The sequence below is a fragment of the Centroberyx gerrardi genome, chromosome 1 (assembly GCF_048128805.1).
Source record: "Centroberyx gerrardi isolate f3 chromosome 1, fCenGer3.hap1.cur.20231027, whole genome shotgun sequence".
NCBI classification, from domain to species: Eukaryota; Metazoa; Chordata; class Actinopteri; order Beryciformes; family Berycidae; genus Centroberyx; species Centroberyx gerrardi.
The window spans coordinates 38,556,365-38,582,425 of record NC_135997.1 but is presented as its reverse complement, the minus strand read 5'-3'; the positions used below and the strand labels follow the sequence as shown (position 1 = coordinate 38,582,425).

Genomic DNA, 26,061 nt, shown 5'->3' with positions numbered 1-26,061 from the left:
GAAAATGAACCAGGAGCTACAAGGAAGCCAGGACCAGCTAGAAACAAACATCTATGTTTGTTTCTGGAAAAAAAGAAACAAACATCTAACTATGTTTGTTTCTGGCTGCTAGCGTTAGCTAGCGTAGCTAGCGTTAACAACGTTAGCCATGTTGCTAACGCTAGCAGCCAGAAACAAACAAATGATCCATTGTCCGTTTGATAATCTAAACAAAGAACACGTTTTCTTGCAGTGGCCTTTCTAAAATGAGCAGTGGTGAAAGTTACTATATTGTGTTATGATCAAGGAGTTGATAAGCAGACAGATTGTTTGTTTTATTGCACGGAGCTCGGCTCTAAAGGAAAGCGATCTGGTTGTCTTTGCGACAGCGGCACAAACAACAATACCACTTGGAAACCCTAGGGGGGGACAATGGGGGGAAAGTTGAAAAGTTGTCTGTATCCACTTTAAGTTTGTAATTTTTGGACAAATGACCATATTGTGATTGGACCCCGTCCGTTGCCGCATGCAGCTATATTTATTATTATTATTATTCAGACTATGGGTGTGGGTGGGGCAGATCAGGGTTTCTCTGACTTTCATCCTTTTTTCCCCTTCTGCTCCTTGGGTTTGGGCAGGCTGTCAAACTGTTCCTGGACCAGTTCAGTGATTGTCTTGTCACCGTAGCTTCTGGCAATGGCCATGCATGTCTGCCCTGGAATCAGACAAACCACAACAACCACATTTACATGCCTACTGCTCTTCAGCAGTAATGTATTAACATGGAGCTCAGCTGGCTCGGTGATGGCAGCAGTGTTGGGTGCTGACATCTAACGTATCTGCAGCTAGGATTTTAACGGGTGCCAGACAAAGCGAGAAAGAGATATTACTCCAATCTTACAAATGTCTGCACTCATTACCAGTTGATTGATTTTAAGATGTTACTGATTATATTTAAAGCACAGCAAGGTTTAGCCCATAGCTATATTGCAGACCTTAACTCCCTCTGAGCTGAAGTGCAGCCTCAGATCCTCAGGCAAAACCCTTTTGTTTCTTCCACTTTCTAGGCTCAAGACTCAAGGTGACTGTGCTTTCTCTATCAGAGACCCTATAGTATAGTATAGTATAGTATAATATAGTCTATAGCCCCAAGACTTTAACGACCTGTCTGAAGAGGTAAGGCTAGCAAAATCAGTCTAATCTTATAAATTACTCTTAAAAACACACTTTTACAGATAGGCTTTTATGTGAATTGTTGTTTTTGTAGTTGTATCTCTAATTTATTTTTACTTTGTAATTGTGTAGCTCATTTAGTATTTGTTAATTTTATTTATTTAGTTTTTAGGGGACAACTTGTATCAACTAGATGTTCATGGTATAAGGCACATGCATTATATAATTTGCTCTCCGTTGTTGTTTGCACTTATGTTTGATTTAACCCTAACCCTCCTTTTTTTGTTTTCATTTTCCATACTTTCATCCAACTTTTGCTTTAACTAAGGTTATTTTATTATTATTTTATCACTAGTGACTGACATTTGATCATGCTGACGTCACTTCAGTCTCACTCATGTTGGGCGGATTTACTAACTTCACCAAGAATGTTGGTCGTTTTTGACAAAAATATTGTCTTTGCAAAGACAATCTGTTGGTTAAGGAATGATTTCAACAAATATTATTCTGCCGAAACACCAATGAAAAAATGTTACACGAACGGTTCAAAGTGTTGTCCTGCCCACAAAGGTGCTGATTGGCCTGATTGTTTTTCTGAGCTATAAATCGCCGTTGACTATAGAGCAACACCAGACTCTCTGAATTGCTCAACCAAATGTGAAGAGTGGGCGAGTCGCGATTCAGGATCTGGAATCAGGCTGGTTTATTACAGTAATATTAGTAGCATTCACAATAACAGGTATTGTAACAAGTTACTATTCCAATATCACAGCTACCAATCTAAAAAGATGTTTTTTTATATCACCCTCGAAATATTAGACTGAAGTTGAACTATCCAAAAACTAAATCCCACCCCTCCACTTCAGTTCATTTTGTTCAGAATTAGTGTTTGACCTCTCACACTGAGAAACGTTTCTTTCTCTGGTGGAAGTTTTCCCTCTACTTTGATGAGAAATTGTAGAAAAGTTTATTTCTCTGTGTACTTTGATTTCCTCCAGTAAAAGGACGACAGGAACATCGACGCTGTTTGGTTTCCCGATGGTTCTCAGGAGAAGAAACTGACTGATCTGACTTTAGAAGGAAGAGAGGAGACCAACCCCCAATTTTGGGGATTGCTAGAATATAAAGAATAACTAAGTAATTATATTACTTTTGAGTAAATTATTTTACTAAATGAGTGAAGAGTAATACGTACATTACTTTTTGAGTAACAAGTCCATCTACGTTAGATTTACATTAGTGTTTATTGATTCACTACTGCAAAATTCCCCCTGTTTTCCTCTGTTGAGATTTGGCTTCCAAGATAAGACCTTGAAGGGATATTTCACCTACAAAGACTTTATATTTGTTATAAAGTTTATGTTTTTTCTCCTTCAGGATGGTGCTGCTGAGCAGCAATATTCTCAACCTCTTCACTGCAAATGTTAGCACATTTTAATTAATTTTCAAAGTAAATATAAGCTGTAATTTATGTAAAATTTAGCTTCAATTTCCCGTTCATTTCATGGACTATAGCTGATGGGTCTTGCTTTGATTTGTCTGTTGGCTTGACTGGATTGTGATTGACAGGAGGCGGGTCCTAACGTAACCACAGAGAATGTTAGCTATGGGTTGAAAGTCTTATTTTGGAGAAGAAAATTGAACACGTAGTGAACTTTAGCTTGCTTTGTTTCCAAGCAGAAAGCAGAAGTAAGATGCCCCATCCTGTCTTGTCTTTTCCCAAATGCTTTAAAATTAAAACGGTGAATGGAACTTCTTTCAAAATGCAAAAGTTTATAGCCTGATATTAACATTCTAATGCAACTTTTCAAAATGCGATCATTGGTTTCTCATTCACAATGATGGATTGCTTTGAATTACTGAATTAGATGTCTCCGGAGTTGTTTTCTATGCTGTTTGGAACTGAATGGGAGTGAAGACAAATGGCTCCACCTCTCTCTAGTTTCGATTGTAATTATCAGATTGGGTTTATACCGTTCTTGTTCTCTGTCTGGACTTTGGCTCCAACTGTGATGAGGTAATCCACGCAGCAAGGTCTGCAGCTCTCGATGGCCTTCATAAGGGGCGTGGCTCCATTCATGGACATGGCGTCCACCTCCGCCCCACAATCCACCAGCAGCTTGATGATGTCAAGCTGGCCTGCACTGCATGCATGGTGGAGAGGCGTCCAGTTAAACTGGTCACACAAATTCACATCAGCACTGGGAGGAGACAGGAGGAAAGACAGTTAAATAACAATAATAAGTCATCAGTAAGTGATGAAGTTGATCAGTAAAATAAATATCAATAAATTAAATGAAAAAGAAAGATGATTTGTATCAATAAATTCAAATTGAGTTGAAAACAAGTGATAGAGTTGATTATCATCAATCATCGATCATTATCAATAAATTAACAAATCAATGACTAATAATCAATCACTAGTAATCAATTGCTTAAATGAAATTGCTTAAATAAAAGTCAAAGTTGATCAGTAATCAATACATGCATATTTTAACAAGTAATAAAGATGATCAGCAATTAATATCAATTGTTAGTGGGTTAGTGTTAATGTTAGGATTAGTGATAGTGTTAGTGATTGTGTTAGTGTTAGTGGGTTAGGGTTAATGTTAGGCTTAGTGTTAGTGTGTGGTTAGTTAGCTAACTAACTCTAAGACAAACTAACTGTGATGTGAATCTGTTCTATCTGCTACATTGATAGGAAGTACATGGATGATATTCTATTGAGCAGATTTGGAGAGATCTGAACTTTTTGAACTTATGGTGCCCCCTACTGACCAATATACCCTGATACATTATGCAATGTAATTTTTGATTGTGAGCTGATCATGTTCTCACCCGCAGCTGATGAGGAACTCGGCCACCTTCAGGTTGGAGCTGCTGCAGGAAATCATCAGCGGCGTTTTGTAAAACTGATCCTGAACGTCCACCGGGACGCCGCAGCTGAAGGCCTGGCTCAGGGACTGCAGGTCTGTCGTCTTCACACACTGACTGATGCTGACAAACACCTAACCCAATAATAATGATAGTTGATAATCAGAATATTAATAATAAAATACCTCTTCTACTAATAATACTACTTCTACTACTAATGATAATAATATAACAGTAATATGATAAGCTACTTCTCGTACTATTACTACTACTGCCACTATTACTGCTAATAATAACAACATTGTTAATATTCATTCAATATCATCATCATCATCATCATCATCATCATCATCATCACCACTACAAAAGCAGGACATTTTTTAAATGTTATAGAATCAAACACAAATCTGTCGCCGCTAAGAGAAAACCAATCTGTTAAAATACAGTAGCATGGTTCACTGAAGACAAGAGAAAACGACCTGGTTGCTGTTGGGAAAAGTTTGGAGCACATGGTGTAATGTCTGTAGATGTCTATCTTACTGACATAATGAATATTCTCATAACAGAATGAGCCGACATCATGAGTTCGTTCTTATGTGTATCTTTACTGTTCAGTCACATGTACAACAACAACACTCACTAACGCTTCCGCCTACGTCATACTCTATTAGACATGCGCACTCCATGTCAAGGTAATAAAGCGACAGGACCTTCTGGTCATAACAACTTTCATTCATTACATCTCCCTCTCTAAGATGATTATCTCAAAAGTTTCTCTGAACTTTTACTGTAAACAACTTTAACTTCACAGCTTAGTAACCCATATGGCTTTCATACTCTGTAACTTTTCTAGTATTTTCAAAACTAAAATAATAAACATTTTCTTTCTTTTAATGACTCTTTAACAGAAATAGCAAAGACAACAAAACATCTTTGTATCATGCTGTTCTCTGTCCAACCTAGTCCTGACAGGTATAGGGTATAAGTTTTCTATTTAACGAGTTAACAACTCAACTGAAACATTTTTGTGCTATTGTTAACAGTACACCTGTCATATCATCCCCCTTTTAAAAAAAAAAAATCTCTCACAGTCCATAAACTTCACAAATCCAGCCTGATTGCTGGTTTACTCACTCTGCCAAAGCGAGTAACATTATTAGTCCCCTGTGTGAGAGTGACAGGTGTCTCTGTAGCTTGGGTCACCTCAGTGTTCCTATCCTCTTCTGGAGTAACCCGGTCAGGACCCTTGCTGACGGATGTGGGCGTTTTGGGTGTGGCCAACAGATGGCGCCTGTTCCTTCTGTAGCGCTCACCTTGAGCTGTCTCCACTATGTAAGACCTGGGAGTGGAGCTGGGACTGTGGACAACGGCTGGCATTATCCATTGTTTTTGACCGTCCAATTTTGTGAGCACAGTGTCCCTTGGGCTCAGTGGGGGTAGAATCCTCACTCCGTTCCTGTGGTTGTAGTAGTACGCCTGCTTCTGTTTGGCTGTGGCGTCAGCCTGTTTAATTTCATCCTTGTTGGGCCAGTTCCTGCAAGGTGGGTAAGGTAGTTTTGAGTTTTCTGCCCATCAGCAGTTCAGCTGGACTGGCTCCAGTAGAAGAGGAGGGTGTGGGTCTGTATGTCATCAGAGCGAGGAGGGGGTCTTCCTGTCTTAGTATCCCTTTTGCTATCTGGACAGCCCTCTCTGCATGTCCATTGCTCTGAGGGTAGTGTGGACTCGACGTCACGTGGAGAAAGTCATAGTCCCTACTAAACTTCCTCATCTCTGCTGAGGCTAGCTGGGGCCCATTATCACTCACCAACACTTCAGGGATGCCGTAACATGCAAATTTTGCTTTCAGCCTAGCCACTACCTGACTGCTAGTAGTTGTTGGCAGATTTAGGATCTCCAAGTATCTAGAGTAATAGTCAGACACTATCAAGTAGTTTTGCTTTTTTAACTCACATAGGTCTATGGTGACTTTCTGCCATGGTCTGGATGGGAGCTAAATTGACATTAATGGCTCTTTTCTCTGTGTTCTTGTTTTCTCTACAGAATGCACACTGCTGTACTTTTGTTTAGTTTAGTTTATTGAGTTTATTTATATCAGGGACCATGTACAAAATACATTAATCTCAAACAAAGAGAGAAGATGCTTTGTACCAGATTTAGCTGCTACCTAATTTCCATCTGTAGTCCCTGGACAGGTGAACAGAAACAATAAAACACAGAGCAAAACCTATTGTCATGGTCTGCCCCTCTTAGTCCTAGCCCTTGTGTCTGCCCTCTTAGCCCTAGCCCTTGTGTCTGCCATGGTCTGCCCCTGTGTCCTGGTCACCACTCCTTTCACTCCCCAAGTCCTGCCATCCTCCTGCCAGCCACTAGATGCCCTTGGACTTTCCTCCCTTCTGTGCTCCTTCCCTCCACACCTGCCCTGCATCACCCTCGTTTGCCCTGTTGCTGTGTTCCCCCTTCACCAGCCTGCCTTCTGCCTATCAGCTCCTGGACTCATTTTCCCTCCTGCCAGCTGTTCCTCATTTTCCCGTTAGTGTGTGTGTATAAGTAGTCTGTGTTGCCCTGGAGTGGTGTCAGTTCATCTGTTGTGTTTTCCCGAGTTACCTGCTTCGTCTTCTGCATTATTCCCTGTGTTTCATGTGAATATCTTCTTGCCTTGTTGCCAGCCAGGTTTGGTTTTTGTATTCCTTTGTTTGCCAGCCTGTTACAGATTTAGCTTTTTGGATTTCCTGTTTTGTACTCTGCCTAAGTTCTTTGATTAAAACCTTTAGCTTTAGCTAAGTTTCCTCTCTGCCGGTTTCTGCACTTGGGTCCAGTCTCCAAGTAACCCCCTGACACCTATCATCTCCACTACAAATGGACCAACAACCTATTGACATCCACGCAGGCATATGCGTGCGCACACACACACACACGCACATTTCATAGGAATAAATACAAAGCAGAATACAAATATCAAAGTATTACATGCATATATCCAAAGATATAAAAACAAGTCGTCGAAATGTCAAATTAATGCTGACAAGACTGGTTACTTAAAATCCATTTTTTTACTTCATGGGAGAAAATATGGAAATCTGTGCAGGTTTTCAGATTGACAGGTAGCTTATTCCATTCTTTAATGGCTTTAAAAGAAAAAGCAGATTGTGCAACGTTTAGGGACGCTACAGTCTCCCCTTGAAACAGACCTTGAAGCTCTGCTCATTTGCTCAGAGCGTGATGTTGTGATGTTTTCTGACATTTTGGGCCACCAAACAGATTAGCTAGCTCTTTCTCTGCACTTAACTAGACCCTGGTGCCTGTCATGGATTCTCTCTAAGATCATCTCTCTCATATCTGCGGGAATGACAATGCGACTCCCTCTAATGACTAAACCATCTAGCCCAGATAACTCCCCTCTCACCTGGTAGAAGTCTCTGACTGTCTCAGGCACCTTCTCTATATACTCAAGCCATCCGTGCCTGATGAAGCCTAAGACTGTCTGGAGCTGCAGATCATCTTCTGTGTTTTGTTTTATCTCCTTCATCCTCTGGGGGGTGGCTGGCACATGGCACACGACAGCATCAATATGTGCCGCCACATCATCATGGGAAGCTCCATCTCCATAGCACTGCTCTGGGCCCCTGGAGAGAGCGTCAGCCATGGCTAACGTTTTGCCTGGTGCATATTCAGCTATGGCATTGTAATGCATGAGCCTCATCAACAACTTCTGGCATCTGATGGGAACATTGTCCAAGTCTTTGCTGTTCATGAGAGGTACCAGAGGTTTATGAACGGTGATCAGCCTGAAGTTATCAAGCCCAAACAGGTACTTCTCGAACCTTTCACAGGCCCATACACTGGCCAAGCACTCTTTTTCGATTTGGGCGTACCTCGTCTCTGCGTCGCTCAGACGTCTGGAACCGTAGGTCACGGGCTTCCAGCGGTCCCCATGCTGCTGGAGCAGGACGCCTCCCAGCCCGTAGCTGCTGGTGTCTGCTGATACTACAGTAGGCTTGGTAACGTCGTAGAAGGTGAGTACGGGGGCGGTGGCTTTTTTGTTGGACTGTTCACATTTGTCTTTCAATATGGCCGATATCCGATACCAGTCTGAACAGATCTCACCACTGAACTGACCCGCGTGCACAATAGTACAACAACTCCCACATCTGAAAAGTTTCAGATGTAAACAAACAAATATGGAGGTCAGCATAATGATGATGAGTGGCATCATGATACATGATACTTAATGCACAGTGGGGGTCTGCCTCGGAACCGCAGACAGGTGATGAGGGCAAGGAAGCGAACGAGGGCTAAGATTTTAATGATGGCGCTGTGTGGGATCACGGCAGCTACTTGTGTGGAGAGAGAGATATGGATGTGAGAGATGAGGTCTAAAACCTCACCGTCCCTCCACTGTGAACTTGTGTCACCGCTTTCATCCATCTTTTCTTTTTGGAAAGACCTGCTGGCGTGGAATGATGACGAATGTCGGCTTTCAGTGACATTAAAGTCACATGAATTCTGATCTGACTGTTCAGACTGCGGTCACTTTGACGCAATCATATATGTATCGGAATCTAATACCACATTTAAAAGAGGCCCAAATCAGAATTGGAAATGTCAGATTCAATGTGATTTTCGCTGTTCACACATAAAAAAAAAAACTGATCTGTGTCACATTTGAGGAAAAAATCGGATCTGGGCCACTTTTTACCTGCAGTCTGAACATAGCCTAACTAACCCTAGCTACTGTTAGCAGCGACACTAGCCACATAGCAAACATAACCACAGTACATTAAATATCACGCTGCTGGCCGGGTACAAACAGCGCTAGGTTACAGAAATACTTAGTAGTCGCCTGCCCTCTTGTTCCTGTTGTCTTTGGTTTTCTTTCGGTTTGTTTTTGGGATCCTGAAGAAAGTTTTAAGCCACCCGATCAACATGTGGTGCAATGAAAAAATTGTTATGTGCAGAGCCATCTCTCATTGGAATAGTTTGCCATACTTTATTACTCAAGCAACGAGTAAAGAAAGTTTTAAAAAGCAACTAAAGAGGTTATTCTTGGGTACAGGCCTACAAAATAACTAATTAGTAACTTTCTCTGTCTTTGGTTTTGTTAAATTTGTCAAATTTGTTAAATTGGTAGCTCAAAGTATTTGGTAAACATGGTCATAGATACTGCTTGTTATATAGTATGTATGCATGTATGTGTATATAAGTGTATGTATGTATGTGTGTGTGTGTGTGTGTGTGTGTGTGTGTGTGTGTATACATATAGAGAGAGATGTAGCCTATAGAGAAAGAGTTTCACGTGGTTTTGTTGAAATTGTATTTGGTTTTTGTAATGTTTATACTGTTTTAATTGGGATGGGGTTTGGATCAGATTATTGCTGTAATTGTATTAATGTATGCATGTATGTGAAAGCATATGTATACATTTATGTTCTTAACGTAGACCCCAGGAAGAGTAGCTGTTACCTTGGTAACAACTAATGGGGATCCAAATAAACAATAACCCCCCCCCCACACACACACACACACACACACACACACACACCTTCTCAGGCTCATCCAGGTACCAAACCGAGTCGTCCTCGACGGGGTGGCGTGGCGGCCAGTCTGAGTCGAAGTGTGTGGCGTTGGTGAAGGGCTGGTGGCGTTTGATCATGAAGAGGGGGGGACCTCCGTCCGGCCGGCGGCGGCTGAGCGCTGGAGGGAGCACACAGACAGGCATGGGGAGGACAAACTTCCCTTTCTTCTTTCCTTTCCCTCCTTTCACAGCCTTCTTCTGTTTAGGAGCGTAGGATGGAATGGTGAAGGCCTTCTGCAGGTAGTGGACTCCTCTGAAGAAGTCTGAGATGTTGATCAGACCGTCACGGCTCCTGTCATGCTCCTGGAGGATCTGCACAGTCCACATGAGGAATGTTTTAACAAGTGGATTGAATGAATGAATGAATGAATGAATGGTGAATGAACTACTGATGAGGTCATAATGCCTCTGGTCTTGCTCCTGGATGATGAACACAGTAATCATGAGGAATATTTTTACTAGAGAGAGAGAAGCAATAAGAAATGTAATTCCATCAAGGTTCCTGCATGACTGACAAAATAAACAAGTGTTTTAAATATAGAGAGATAAACAGTTCTAGAATTGATGAATTAGTGGATGGTCCAATGACCAAACCGTCTTCTTATTACATTCCTGGATGATCTACGCAGAAAACATGAGGAATATTGTAACTATAGAGAGAATAGTTAAAAGATTGGGTGGATGGATGGATGAATAGATGGATGACTAGCTGACCAGTCAGATAGTGACAATAACAGAGAGGAGTGGGAGTGGCTTGAGATATTTGTGCTGCAATATATGCAACGTGAATTTTGTTCTTTTTCAAAATCAAAGATTTGGTCTTACTTTCTGGAGCTGATCATCATCCATGGGTGCGTGGTGATCCTTCATCACTGTGACAAACGTGTCCTTGGTAACGATATCCACAGGACCCTCTTCCTCCTGTGTTTCCATGGCGATGCGTAAGGCCTCCTGGTGCTCATAGGACCAGTCGTGGAGCGCCGCTCTCCAGGTCTCAGGCTCAGCGGCCCCAGGTCCAGACAGCTTCGCCTGCAGACGCTCTGCCTTCTTCAGCTCCTTGCTGGTGCCTTTGTCCTCAGTCATCTGACGAGGCAGGAGGCCTTCAGAGTTCTTCTGCTTCGCATTACAGCCTGTTCAGACACACACCTGTTCTTCTCACTTTTATTTATACAGGAACTGTTTGCAGAGCATGCATGCTCTCTTTCAGTAATGCACTCATTCACAAAAATACACACATTCACACCTGCAAGCTGCCCAGTACAACCATAGTCTCCTACTGGCCACTGAGCAGCTTGGGGGAGTTTGGGGTTCAGAAAGTGTCCAAAGGGGGTTGAGTCTCTGCCTCTTTGCCCTGTCAGGCTTAAAATGCTGTTTTTGAATGGAATTTTTAAAATGCATATTTTTTAACAGTAATTTTCATCATCTAATACAAAGGGCAGGGTGCTACACAGAGGCAGCTTGATTTAGGAAAAACAAAATCGAAGAATGGAGAAGTGAACAGTGATGAGACTTCTAATGCTAGCTGATGTGTGGTGAGCGTTCTGGCGCAAACTGGCTGCCGTGCATCACCCAGGTGGGTGCTACACACCGGTGGTGGATGAGTTGAGGCCCCCCCCCCCAATATGTGAAGTGAAGCGCTTTGAGTACTTAGAAAAGCGCTATATAAATGTAATCAATTATTATTATCATTATTAATGATCAAAGCATAATTTATCAGTGCACTGCTGTCCTCTGGGTCAATGCTAGCTTTGATCAATTAAAGAGGTGGGTTCCCAAATAATATTATTATTGAATGTTTTATAGATGTGCCATTGTAAGGAAGCACAAGGCAACATTTTAGGTGAAAATCCAGCCGTCCTCTCCGGCTCTACCTGTGTGTCCGAGCAGAATGATTTCTTATGGCTGCAGCTGTAAAGAGAAATGTGGCGAGCGTTCCTCCACCAACCTCTTTGTGCCAGGAACCTGCAGCATTCAGCAAAGCCTCCGGCTGCAGCCAGATGGAGAGCATTGGTGCAGTTCAGTGCCGTTGCAGCCAGGTCTGCACCATACGCAGACAACAACACTATCAACTATGGAGAGAGGAGGAACAAAAGCAGCAGTGAACTGGATGGATGGGGGGGTAAAATGACAAGTAGACAGACAGATAACAGTGCGATACTCTGTTGCTCCCAGTAGAAAAATTGTCTTTTCTCTTCAGAGGATCAGGAGCAGAACAACTGGAGCTGGTAGGGATTCAGTGTCTTGCTCAAGGACACTTCAACAGGGTGAGGGTTCGCTGACACGGGGGTTTGAACCCAAGTCCTCTGGTTGGAGGACTTCCCTACTCTAGAAAGATAAAAAGTACAACCTCAAAGAAGCCTCCTTCAGCGGCCATGTGGGCAGCATTCATCTTCTTCTCATCCAAAGAGTTGGGGTTTCCTCCTCGCTGTAAAATGGCCCTGACAAGCTCCGCCTCCCCAGTCATGCAGGCCTCCATCAGGGCTGTACGGCCCGTCACCTGGGAAGATTATAATGACGATAATAACAACAACCTCTCAGCCCAAACATGACACGTTTTCCCTGTTGAAGGCCCCAACACCATCTGAACAATCATCTGTGGAAAGTAATACTTTTTGTACATTTAAAAGCTTGTTTTCTTACTTCTTGGGTATTTCATTTTGGGTTTTATTTTGGGTATTTCATTTTGTTTCAGGCTGAGTCTCCTGTCTGTTTCAGGCCGAGTCTCTTATCTGTTTCAGGCCGAGTCTCCTGTCTGTTTCAGTCTGTGTTTGTGTCTTACTGAATTTATTCTGTGTTTGTTCTCAACATCTCACCTCTGTCTCTGACTGTCCTGTAGGAAGATTCCTCTCTCAGCAGCCTAACACAACATTTGTAACATTTTTGTTCATTTATTGTTTTCTTAACGTCGGCATTGTGACCCTTTGAGACTGTAACAGTTCTCAATAACAAGTCATCAACCATCTTCCATCAAAATATGTTGCTATACAGACTAAAGGCCTTTACACACCAAGAGCGATTTATTCGCACGATTTATTCACATGTCAATAATATTTTTCGTACCTATATCCAGTCAATGTCAACGGTGGAATTTTGCTTAGCGAAATTGCGGTACTTATTTTTTCGGACCAAGGTCGATTTTTGTGACTTTTCACCTGCGACATGAGCACATCTTACCAATCGGGATGAAGTTTGTTCATAGCGTCACACTCACAACATTCAACATGGCGGATCGTGTCATAAACTTTGTCTCTCGGAATGCTGCTCTTTTTGATAAGAGACAAAAACTACAACGACAATGATTACAAAGACAACATATGGAGAAGGATTGCAGATGAGCTTTAGTACGAAGATGGTGGGTTTATATCCAGCGTCAATAGCCTATGGACAACAGTGGCTTTGTGTAACTTTTGTTACTTTTATGGTAATATGTAGCCAACTACCCAGCTATAACGGCTACAACGTTAACTACTTGTTTTAAGTGTGTTTACCACAGTGTTTTAGTGATGTGTAGGTTGGCAATTGAATATGTCTATCATTCTCTGCACAATGCGGACGTTTATCATCCAGATACATCTGTAACGGCCGTTGTACAGATCGTCCAGATACATCTGTAACGCTAGATTTATTGTCTGATTGACTGGCGTTGTACAGATCGTCCAGACACATCTATTATAATAATAATAATAATAATAATAATAATAAACTTGATTTGTATAGCACCTTTCATACAAGAAATGCAGCTCAAAGTGCTTTACAACAAAGAAATTACATGCACCAAGTGCTTCACATAAAACTTGATAATAATAGTAAAAATAAGATAAAGATGAGAATAGAATACATAGAATGTATCTTCACATGAAAATAGACATAGAATAAGCATAAAAACAGGGATAGAATGCCATAATTAATATAAAATAAGATGGAGAATAAAACCCACTTGATAATAATAGTAAAAATAAGATAAAAATGAGGAATGCATAATATAAGATAGAAAATAAATCCCACTGAATAATAATAATAAAAATAAAGTTAAAAAAATAGAGTACATAGAATGCATAAAATCAAGTAAAATACAACATTTTAAAAGAAGTGCAGCAGTGCATAACTGCGAAGCAAAGTGCAAAAAAGAGTTTAAGGCCTGTATCAGGAAAGTCATAACTAGTTAAAGGCTAAAGTGAAGAGATAAGTTTCACTTTAGCCTTTCTTTTAAAAATATTTAGCGAGCTGGCTTCCCTGATATCTATAGGTAGTGTGTTCCATAGCTTTGGGGCGTAATTGACAAAGGCTGCATCCCGGATTTTCTTTCAGCTGTTGCTGGGAACCTCCAATAAACCAGCAGCAGATGATCGCAGTGTTCTTGAAGGCAGGTAGTGAACAAGGGAGTTAGCAATGTAGCTTGGTCCTAGCCCATTAAGGGCTTTGTATATAAGGAGGAGGACCTTAAAATCAATTCTAAATGTTACAGGAAGCCAGTGTAGAGCAGCTAAAACTGGACTAATGTGCTCTCTCCTCTTGGTTCTGGTTAATAGCCGAGCTGCAGAGTTTTGAATGAGCTGAAGTCTCTCAGTGGTTTTTTTTGGGAGACCGGTAAAAAGTGCGTTACAGTAATCGAGTTGGCTTGAAATAAAGGCATGAATCAGTTTTTCAGCATCTTTTTGATTTATAAATGGTCGTACTTTAGCTATGTTTCTAAGGTGGAAAAATGATGTTTTCGTCAGCTTGTTAATGTGGGACTTGAAGCTTAGATCTGAATCTAGGATAACACCAAGACTTGTAACCTCAGATTTAATCCAGGGAGTCAATGTTCCCAGATTATTAAACAGCATTTCTCTTTTTGTTTTAGGGCTGACTAATAGGATTTCAGTTTTGTCCTCGTTTAACTTTAAAAAATTATTGCTCATCCATTTATTTATTGCCAAAAGACAGGTAGTAATGGAGTTTATAGGTGCAGCATCATTTGGTTCAGCAGAGATGTACAGTTGCGTGTCATCTGCATAACTATGGAAACATACATCGTGCTTTCTAATGATGTCACCAAGTGGCAGCATGTATAGTGAGAATAATAATGGACCAAGGCAGCTCCCTTGTGCAACCCCAAAACAGATGTCATGTTTCTCAGACACATGATCTCCAAAACTGACGTGAAACTTTCTCCCTTTGATGTATGTTTTGAACCAGTTTAACACACAGTTAGAAAGACCAACCAACTTTTCAAGACGATTGATTAAGATATCATGGTCAATCGTATCAAACGCTGCACTTAGGTCTACGAGGACAAGAATTGAGACCTTATTTTCATCAGAATTTAGTCTGAGTTCGCTGATTATTTTAGTAAGAGCAGTTTCAGTGCTGTGGTATGTTCTAAAGCCTGATTGAAATTCCTCCAGGATATTATTTTCTTTAAGAAAGGAGTTTATTTAGACTGAAACTACCTTTTCAAGTATCTTACTAATGAATGGAAGGTTGGATATCGGCCTATAGCTGGTCAGTGCATTACCATCTAGGTTGGGTTTCTTTAGTAAGGGTTTTACAACAGCTGTTTTGAAGGTATCTGGGAAGATGCCTGTTTGAAGAGTATTTATAATCTTCAGGACATGACTTGAAACACTATCGAACACCCGCTTAAAAAATGCTGTAGGTACAGGGTCAATACATGAGATGGAGGAGTTACACTCAGTGACAGTCTTGCAAAGCTCAGTTAATGTAATACAAGTGAATTTTCCCATGGTTACATCTTTTTTACAGGGTTTGCTGAGGTCATCTGTGACATCTGTAACGCCAGATACATCTGTAATGCTAGATTTATTGTCTGATTGACTGGCGTTGTACAGATGGCAACGCCAGTCAATCAGACAATAAATGTAGCCTATTATGTAAACGTAATTGGCCTGTAGCTGAACATTACACTTTTCTGCAATTATGTTGCTAAATCTGGCGGTGCTTCCTTATAAGGTGGTGTTATCAGGTGGTGTTGTGTGCTATAGTGCAGCAACTGTTCTTGTATCTTATAGATGAACAGCTGAAGAAGTTGTGGAAAAATCTGAGGGACACATATGTGAGAAAGAAGAGGGAGGATGGGGAGGTGAGGAGTGGCCAGGCAGGTGGCAAGCAGAAGAAGTGGAAATATATGGATGCAATGTTTTTCTTAGACCAGTCCACTTCATTCAGGAGGTATATTTTGTATTGGCCTTCTTAACCTACCTCATATCTATCAATTGTCTAAAAGAAGAGATCTGGCTAGGTTGGCAGTCCAGCAGTAAAAAGACTCATTCTTGTTTGTATTGTAGACATTTTTCTTTTGGTTAAATCAAGTAAGGGATGCCCAGCAGATTGTACATATAGTGCTGTTACAGTTATAAATTAAGAATTTATGTGATTAAATCTTATATGGTGTTAAAGTGTTGCCCTGTACTACTACTTCTTCAGTGATTAGTTTATAAAAAAAAACCAGACTTCATCAATACCTATACAATACTCCACTGCCATTTTGCTTACAATTAACAAGGCACATCTATTTGCTAACTAAGTAGTTGCGTTTGAATAGCAGTTTGGGGCTTTATTTCACACTTGTTAGTTTTTTAGTATTTATTATCTTTATTTAACTGCTGTTGTTATTCATTTAGTAAAGGGAAAAGAGAGACTTTTGCATATGAAGTAAAATAAGGTTCAGAGCTAAATGATATAGTTTCAGGTACACGAAGCATGCAGCACGTTTCAACCCAAACAAAGAAAACCTGTTTGGGTTGAAAGGTGCTGCATGCTATGTGAACCTTAAACTATATCATTTAGCTCTGTACCTTACTGGTCAACTTCAATAAAATTTTACATCATAGGCAAAGGTCTCTCTTTTCCCTTTATTGTTATAGCCACTTTGAGCTCTTATTTTCTCCACAATGTGCTGTTATTAATTTAATAACTATTATTAATTCAATAAAATATTATATTGTAACAGTCATTTGTCATTGTATTTATGACAACTTGGATTTATTATTTATGTATTTAAATGCAAAAAAAAGAAAAGCATTAACAGATAAGACATTTATCATTGATCAGAAACATGTTTGATATGGGATTTAAACAATGAAATTATCTTAACTTATAATAAATTATAATATATAATAATGATAACAATGTGTTATGTATAGATATATAATAATGTGTTTGACAGTGTAGCTGTACAAAAATTGGGCTGAAAATTCAGTGTTATGTATAGGGCAGATAATCATTTTACAGAGAGAAACCATGGCGCACATGGTCATATTCCCAGGGCACTTGTCCAGCAGGTGAGGTGAAGTACTGGCGGAGGGTTTCCCGTACTCTCAGTCCGTCTTGATGCTGATCCCCCTCTGCAGAGTGCAAGAAGTTGGAGAGTATGCAGGTGGCCTTCACTACACTGTCAGCTACATCAGGGCAGACTTGCAGTCTTCTGTAGTAGACCCTCCAGCGACGGGTGAGGATGCCAAAAGCATTTTCCACAATACGCCGGGCTCTGGAGAGGCAGTAATTGAACACCCGCATGTCCTCTGGAAGGCGACGTCCTGGATAGGGTTGAAGGAGGTACGGCTTCATTGGGAAGGCCTCATCAGCCACAACCACATAAGGCACTGATCCCAACTCTGGTGCAGAAGGTAGGGGACATGCAGTTCACCTGCCTGGAGAGCTCTGCCAAAACGGGAGTTGGCAAATATGCCTCCATTGCTGTTGCTGCCAAAACCTCCAACATCAACTGCCAGGAACCTGTAGTCTGCATCCACCAGGGCAAGTAAGACGATGGAGAAAGTGCCCTTGTAATTATAATATTGGGACCCCGAGTTGGGAGGTGCCTGCATGACGATGTGCTTTCCATCCAGTGCACCTATGCAGTGTGCAAAGTTCCACCACTCTTCAAACCTCCTGGCAGTGTTCCTCCACAGCTCCTCAGTTGGGTGTGGCATGTGGGTTTCCCTCATGTTCTCCCAGATAGACCCAGATACAGATAGATAGATTGCAGGTTTCCTTTACTATTTGTGCAACAGTTGAGACACCAAGGTGAAAACTAGCTGCTATGGTTGTAAAGGAATCGCCGGTGCTGAGAAATATGTAAAGACATAATGGAAGAAATGTATTGGCCTATCTGTTTCCTATGTATTAATAACCTAGTCTGTCTCTGTCCGCCCATCCACCATCTTTCAATCTGAGATAGCCTATAGGCTATTTATCTCTCTGGCCAATGCTCAAGGCTATTTTTGCCTTTATAAGGATGTAGCCTAGTTGAAATAGACAAAATAAAGAGTAGGCAACGATACTGTAGTGGAGTGACAACTAGATAGGCGGCTACATTGGCTGGTTATATTTGTCTGTGCATATTGGTAACCATAGGACCTAGGACGCAAGTCGCACCTACAAACTTGATCAGAAGGAAATCAATAATGTCTCGATTATGAAATTACACCAAGTGATTCACTCTTCAGTTATAAAACGCTATATTAGCTCCATTATCCCACTCTTGACACAAATTTTGAACAAACGAACTGGCACTCAGCTCGCCAAATGCGCAGCGCTGGCACTGTGTTCAAACTGGACTTATTTCAGTTATTACTTCTGATATTATTTTACCTCAGACACACGGCTAGCCTCTGCTCTGGGTCAATCGGCTCTCTGAAGTTGTTCCTCCTCTTCTTCAGGTGTGGTGCCAGCTGTTCCAGTAGGGACTCAAACTGTCCCACAGACATCCTGAAGTAGGTCCGAAAGCGGCCGTGGTACAGCTTCAGCTCCTGTACCAAGCAGTGGAACTCTCCATGCTATCTCCTCCTCCTCAATATTGGGTGTACCCAGAAATTTCTTCTTTTCCTTTTTTTGCTAATCAAAAGCAAAATCAAGTCGTCGTCGCTTGATGTTGACTCCATTTTTTCGTGCCGCGATTGTTTTTTTTAGAACCTATATAATTTAATCGCAAAATTGCATCACGTTTGGTGTGAATATATTTGGTGTGAATATATTTGGTGTGAATAATTTGCCTGCAAATTATTCTGAATTTTCCTAATGTTTATTCGCATCACTCAGTCATTCAATCCCACCTTGACTCAAACAACCTCCATGAACCCTTCCAATCTGGTTTCCGCCCCAAACACAGTACTGAAACAGCCCTGGTTAAAATCACCAATGACCTCCTCCGTGCAGCTGACTCTGGGCTGCTTACCATCCTTATCCTCCTTGACCTCAGTGCTGCCTTCGACACCATCTCCCACCCACTACTCCTGGAGCGCCTGGCTGACAGTGGGATTACTGGTGTTGCACTCTCCTGGTTCTCATTTTATCTCACTGACAGACAACAGTATGTCCAACTGAGGAACCACAGGTCAAGGTGTTCTGCTGTTGGGTGTCCCCCAGGGGTCAGTACTGGGTCCACTCCTATTCATCATCTACCTCCTTCCCCTGGGCACAATCTTCCGTCACCATGGTGTCCACTTTCATTGCTATGCTGATGATACTCAGGTCTACTTCTCCATTAAACCCACCACTGCCCTTCCTCCCACCTCCCTCACCACCTGCCTCCAGGACATCAGGAGCTGGATGAGCAGGAACTTTCTGAAGCTCAATGAGAGCAAAACTGAGGCCCTGCTCATTGGCTCCAAAACCACCCTTTCCAAAGCCCAAAATACCAAAGCCCTAAACATCATCATTGATGGCTTCCCTGTACCCCTCTCCAGCCAAGTCAAGAGCCTCGGTATCATTGTGGATAGCACCCTTTCCTTTGCACCTCACATAAAAAACATCACCCGGACTGCTTTCTTCCACCTCCGCAACATTTCCAGACTCTGCCCATCCCTGTCTCAATCCAGCACTGAAGTCTTGGTCCACGCATTCGTCACATCCCGGATTGACTACTGTAATGCTGTTCTCTCTGGCCTTCCCACCAAACTGCTTAACAGGCTTCAAATCATTCAGAACTCGGCTGCCCGGATCATTACTCGCACCAAATCATCCGACCACATCACCCCCATTCTCATCCAACTACACTGGCTCCATGTTCAATACCGAATCGACTATAAAAACCTCCTGCTCACCTTCAAAGCCCTCCATAACCTAGCCCCCACTTATCTTTCTGACCTCCTCCAGGACTACATCCCCTCCCGCTCCCTGCGCTCATCCTCAGCTGGTCTTCTGACCATCCCCACCTCATGCCTCAGCACCATGGGTGCTAGGGCTTTCAGCTGCACTGCTCCCAGGCTTTGGAACTCCCTGCCCCCACACATTTGACAGTCTGATTCCATAACTACAAATCCCACCTCAAAACTCACCTGTTCAAACTGGCCTACTCACTGTAATCCTCATCGTACTGTGCGTTTCCCTTTTATCCTTACAGTTTTACTGTTTTTATTCCCCCTCCTATACGTGTCTGCCCACCCTATGTCACTTGTTTTGTCTATGCTGGTGTCGTTGCCATGTTTCGCTGTTTTTACCTGTTTGAGTGTGTTTCTTTCTTTTTTTTTGCATTGTAAGGCGACCTTGGGTGTCCTGAAAGGCGCCCTCAAATAAAATGTATTATTATTATTATTATTACTCTTGGTGTGTAAAGGCCTTAAGTTTGTCTAGTAGTAGTAGTAGTGCATTATTATTATTATATTATATATTATTACAGCATTATTATTATATAAATTAGTATTACGTATTATGATATATTACTATTATTTATAATATATAGAGGATCCAGACCGTAAAAAAAATATTTTTTTCAACAAAGCGTTTAAGTTACTTACTATTCATTAAAAATAAAAAAAATCATTTTGTGCTATAAATCATTTTGCAACAAAACTCTTGAAATGACCAGCGACCTTCTGCACGGCATTGGGGTTGGCTCCCCGTTCCAGGAGGCGGAGAGCCAGGCCGACACGCCGTTGGGCGATCCGGCAGGCCGACAGGAGGACGGGGGTCCCGGCTCCGGACACGTTGTTGACATCGGCGTTGCTGTTGAGCAGAAGCTCCAGGCAGCGCATGTGAGGCTCGCTGGGGGAGACACAGTAGAACAACACTCCTGGGAACACACACACATATGAACACACATAAACACACACATAAACAAACATATGAACACACATATACTGACACACATGCTGGATTCCTAAAATACTTTTTCTCCAGGATTTCAGACAGATCTGCAGCCTGTTGCACCAGCTGAACATGTGTTCCACTGTAGGTTGTGAAGTCTACACTAAATATTACATCGAAACATTAAAACTGTGTCTTTGTTTAGTTCCACCATGGAGACACAGGACTCTGTTTTCATGAATGAATGACACACATGCAAAGACATTTTTTGTAGGTTTGTGGGCAGAGGCGCCTGTCACACCTGCAGCGTGGTCTAAACAGGGCTGGATTAAGCTGCGGTCAAACCGGAACCTACGCTGAGCCCCCTGACAGTTGTGCTAGGAAGTGACCGTAGCATTTCAGCTAGTAGTGTCTCAGCATGCTAACGCCAAAAAACTGCTATTTGTACTCTTTGAATCTGCAATTATACAATAATGGATAACCTGAAACAGCAACTATCAACTCTTTCACTGTTTTGAATTTGGTGAGTATGAGAGGTCGATCTCCCCTGCTCTCTCCAATTGGTTCCGCATCAGCAAATCACGTCATTCTCACCAACCAGACCCTGACATCTATAGAGGATGGCTCTGCCTCCACAATCACCACTCCATGCGTCATGGCACATACTGACAGTTCTATGTTGGATGCCAGTCATTCAACCACAGTTAGGCTACATGTGTATATAGTTGAAAAATGTTGGATCTTATTTTTTCCTGCTTGAGGGATTTATCTCCAAGTCAAACTGGTAACATATCATCCACAAAAAGGCTTGGTAAGCTTTTGAATAGGATCTGCTCATGTGCGCATCACTTGGTAAAGCCCCAGAAAACAGTCTGCACTTTGTGTTGTGCACTTTTGACCCGGTCTGAGCAGGCAGGCGATTTTGTTGTTTAGTGTTGTATTTTTCTTCTTGGTGGATAACTGTTAGAATATTAAAGGCCCTACATGTCGAATTTCTCTGATTCTATCATCTTCCAATTCATTTTGATACCATAAAGGTTTGCCAGTAGAAAAATGAGACTATGATGGAGACAATTGGTTTAGTCTCTGTGTTTCTTTCAGCCTGTTCATTCTCTGTATCCGTGGGTACGAACTGGTGTGAAAAGTGCCGTACTGATGTACTGACTGACTACTGAGGAGCCTCAACCAAACCAGGAAGACAAAAGCCGCAGTTTGAATGCAGACTAGTTGCTTAGAATGAACAGCGTGAAGCTAATCAATATGGAAGACAGGACTGTAACTGCTGGACCCCCTGCAACAAAACAAAACAAGAAGCCTATAACAGAAGAGGCTAAAACAGCTGAGAGGGAGGGGAGCGCCCCATGGATCGATCGGCTTGAAGTACCGGTTCACCGGACTCCCAGGACACAGAGACCCGGACCCCTGGTCACCAGACCCCCCCCCCCCACACACACACATTTTATTTAAACTTTTTTTTTCTTGAGGGCTTTACTGTAGTTGGGCGGCCGGCCAATGGATGAAGTTCCTCCAACAGTTTAAAGACATTTAGGCCTAACAGATTTCATTCTTCAGCACAACCTTTCTCAGACGGCACATTGCTGCATGCAGCTACATTTCAACTTCTTCCAGTGTGAAGCAGCTTTGACTTTCAAAAACCTTTTAAAGGTGAAAAACATCAGTTTGTAGCAGCAGTGTAACCTTTTCCGTCATTGTCCAGGACGCTCATGGCGGCCCGGCTGTCAGCCAGCAGAGCCACAGCAGCCTCATGGCCGAGCTCCGCCGCCAGCATCACCGCCGTCCGACCCCTCCTGTCCTGAACAGCAGGCTCCGCCCCCTGCAGACAGGGAGCACAGGGTCACTGACTGACCTACTAACTTACTGACTGACTGGTTAATTTACTGACTGGTTAACTGACTGGTTAACTTACTAACTGGTTAATATACTAACTGAGTGACTGTTAACTTATTGACTGGTTAATATACTGACTGACTGTTAACTTACTGACTGGTTAATTTACTGACTGGTTAACTTACTGACTGACTGACTGACTGGTTAACTTACTGACTGGTTAATATACTAACTGACTGACTGTTAACTTATTGACTGACTGGTTAACTTACTGACTGGTTAATATAGTGACTGACTGGTTAACTTACTGACTGGTTAATATACTGACTGACTGGTTAACCTACTGACTGACTGGTTAACTTTCTGACTGGTTAATATGCTGACTGACTGGTTAACTGACTGACTGACTGACTGACTGATTAACTGACTGACTGACTGACTGGTTAACTTACTGACTGACTGACTGACTGACTTAACTTATTGACTGGTTAATATACTGACTGACTGGTTAACTTGCTGACTGGTTGACTCACTGACTGGTTAACTTACTGACTGGTTAGTTTACTGACTGACTGGTTAGCTTAATCACTGGTGAACTTACTAAATGGGTTAGCTGACTGGTTAACTGACTGACTGCCTAGTTGATTGGTTGGTTGACGGTTTTATTGCCTGACTGGCTGACTGGCCGGCTGACCGCCTGCCTACCTGAGCGAGCAGGAGGCTGACCATGTCGGTGTGGTTGTTGGAGGCGGCGAGCTGCAGCGCCGATCGGCCCTCGCTCCGCTCCGTCAGGTTGACGAGGCCGGAGACGCCGAGGCGCAGCAGCTTCTTCACCTGCGGCTGATCTCTGTTGGTGACGCACTGCAGCAGCCGCTGCACCTGCAGCAGGAGAGACGCAGCTTTAAAATCAGAAGCAGGATTATTTTCTTTATTCTGCAGCAGGAGAGACACAGCTTTGGCATTTTGCTTTATTAGAACAGTAGAGAGACAGGATGACATGCAGCAAAGGGAACGGTTGGGATTCGAACCCGAGTCGCTGCGATCTGGACTGAGTCTTAGCGGTACGAACTCTACCAGCTGAGCCACCGAGACGCACCGGGAATATTTTCTTTATTCTCTATTGAGAGACGACAGCTTTAAAATAATATTCAGGATTATTTTCACATGAAGAAACATCTGTTCTGTTCCAACACAACAGTGACCCAAACTACATCCAGTTCATGAAAGCTTTTCCACCTGCTGCTCTAACCCTCCGTCTCTTTGTGTTCTTCTGCGTTCTTGTTCCTCCGTGACGCATTTTACGTAATATCTTTCCTCCGAAGCACGATTCAAAAACAAAACACCTAAAGGCCGGAGGACGGATCATAGAGATCCCGGAAGTTTCCTTGCCAGCAGCGGATTGAAACTTGACTGACAAGAACAAATGGAAAGTCCCAAGATTCATTGCTGCATCATGTCCGAGCAGCGCTGCAGTCTGCAGGACAGAGCCGGGTGAAACAAATCAACAGCTGTGTGTCTTAATTAATCTGTGTGATGTGAAGCAGACAGTCTAATTAATCTAATCTATTTAATCTAATTTGATCAGTCCATCTGAAACTGTCAGGATGTTTCTCTATTCTCTTCATCAGATCTTCGTTCTCTCCAAGACGGGTTAGAGTTAGATTAGAGTTAGAGTTAGTTAGAGTTGGGTCGCTCTTTCCTGGAAAAAATCCTCTGCCGCACAGGAAGTGATGCGTTTTATGTTTCCACTTTGTTTGGAATCAACAGAAGAAGAAGAACTGGATAGTTAGCATGAGCAGTGATAGCCGCCATGACTGAACAGACAGAGAGAAGAGAAACTCAAACTGCATCAACAGGAAATCTAAGCTCCACCCACATTGTTTGATTGACAGGTGATCTGTGGAAAGTGGACAGATGGCATCAAAATAAATAAATAAATAAATAAATAAAGCATCTTGAGGAATACCACTTCAATGAATGCATGACTTATTGAAGCACTGGATGAATTAATAAAGGAATCAATGGATGGATGAATGAATACATGCATGTTTAATGAATGAATGAATTAATCAATTAATTTCATTAATACATTAGTACATTGAAAGATGAATAGCCGTATCAATGAATGAATGAATGAATAGATAAATGCACATTTTAATAAATGGACAAGCTGTTATTGTTTTATTGGAACTTTTGGAAAGTGTCATATGATTTGTTTTATTACTAAAATAAAGTTATAAAGTTACTATCAGTTATTCACATTATGATGAAGCTTATTGAGCGAATATGATGAAGACTGAAGGACCGACCTGAAGGATCTCCAGCCGATCCTCCGCCAGTCGGCCCACTGCCTCAGACATGAGACCAGGATCCAGCTGCCGTCCCAAAAACTGAACAACTGAGAATAAAAAGGTTTAAAAACAGTGAATAAATAGGTTTAAAAAATCTAAGTTTTGGGGGATTTGAGTTGTGATTGTAGGGTAGATTTCAATACAGATATATATATACATATGTCAGATTTGCATGAGCTACATGTCTCAGATATTTCTCAGAATAATGCATGAAGCAAATGAAACTGCTGAAGATACAGAGCTGCAGGGGAAAATCATTTCTATTAGTTTTAATAGTTTTAATAGTTTTTAAGGGCCAAGTACTGAAACTTACCTCTAGTTCTTCACCACTTGTTGACGAGTCTTACTAAATATCTATCATCATGTTCAGGAGTTGTTTTTGTTTGTTGTTTTTGTTCATAAACAGTAACTCAGCAGCATTAAACTGGTCGTCACAGCAACAGAACTGTGTTGTTTCAAACTCCAGAAATGGTCCCAGCTCTGACCTCCACTCTGAAATCTAGTTATCACATTAATATATAATAATAAACTCTGTTAAAATAAAATACAGCCTGTTACAGCAAACATGCAGAAGATGTAATAAATTACACAGAGTCTTAGCCTTAAATGTCTATGAGAAGGCTTATATATGAGGTAATTCTGTCAGTTCTATTTCCATATAGGCCTATTTATTCATGATGCATATTTTTCATTGTTTCACTTAATGTATCCCCCCCCCCCAACCCCTTCATCTACATCATAGAGATATAACACTGTTATATCTCTATGATCTATCTCTCTGATCTACATCTTATTTAGTCTTTGTGTTGTGTTATCTGCTGCTGCAACACTAAAACTTTGATCTAATCTAAATTATATTAATTTTCTCATTGGTACTTTGTATTATTAGTCAGGGTTTTATTTTGAAACTGTTGACTGGAAGTATTGTATTATTAGTCAGGGTTTTATTTTGAAACTGTTGACTGGAAGTATTGTATTATTAGTCGGGGTTTTATTTTGAAACTGTCGACAGGAAGTACTTTGTATTATTAGTCAGGGTTTTATTTTGAAACTGTCGACAGGAAGTACTTTGTATTATTAGTCAGGGTTTTATTTTGAAACTGTCGACTGGAAGTATTGTATTATTAGTCGGGGTTTTATTTTGAAACTGTCGACAGGAAGTCGTCTGTATTCTCCTGGTAGCTTGACACTGATAAACAGATAACGAGCAACTTCTTGTTCAAAGTCCAGATTTCA

At 41.6% G+C, this 26,061-nt stretch overlaps 1 protein-coding gene across 1 annotated transcript; it reads right to left on the bottom strand.

The window, feature by feature from the left end:
- Window positions 1-578: 578 nt before the first annotated feature.
- On the bottom strand, window positions 579-24,834 carry LOC139913154 (ankyrin repeat and EF-hand domain-containing protein 1). Its single transcript, XM_078284638.1, has 11 exons — window positions 24,784-24,834; window positions 23,180-23,353; window positions 22,325-22,460; window positions 20,413-20,612; window positions 11,946-12,095; window positions 11,544-11,667; window positions 10,424-10,728; window positions 9,566-9,910; window positions 3,991-4,160; window positions 3,127-3,353; window positions 579-694 (listed from the first exon to the last, which is right to left on the bottom strand). The coding sequence occupies exons 1-11, from the start codon at window positions 24,832-24,834 to the stop codon at window positions 579-581; spliced, it is 1,998 nt and encodes a 665-aa protein (XP_078140764.1).
- Window positions 24,835-26,061: the final 1,227 nt, after the last annotated feature.

Coding starts and splice junctions, on each gene's coding strand:
- LOC139913154 (XM_078284638.1), bottom strand. CDS start 24,834: ATGTCTGAGGCAGTGGGCCGACTGGCGGAGGATCGGCTGGAGATCCTT. Junction 23,354..24,783: donor ATCGGCTGGAGATCCTTCAG/GTCGGTCCTTCA, acceptor CTCCTGCTGCAG/GTGCAGCGGCTGCTGCAGTG. Junction 12,096..20,412: donor ACCCCAATGCCGTGCAGAAG/GTCGCTGGTCAT, acceptor TAATCTTCCCAG/GTGACGGGCCGTACAGCCCT.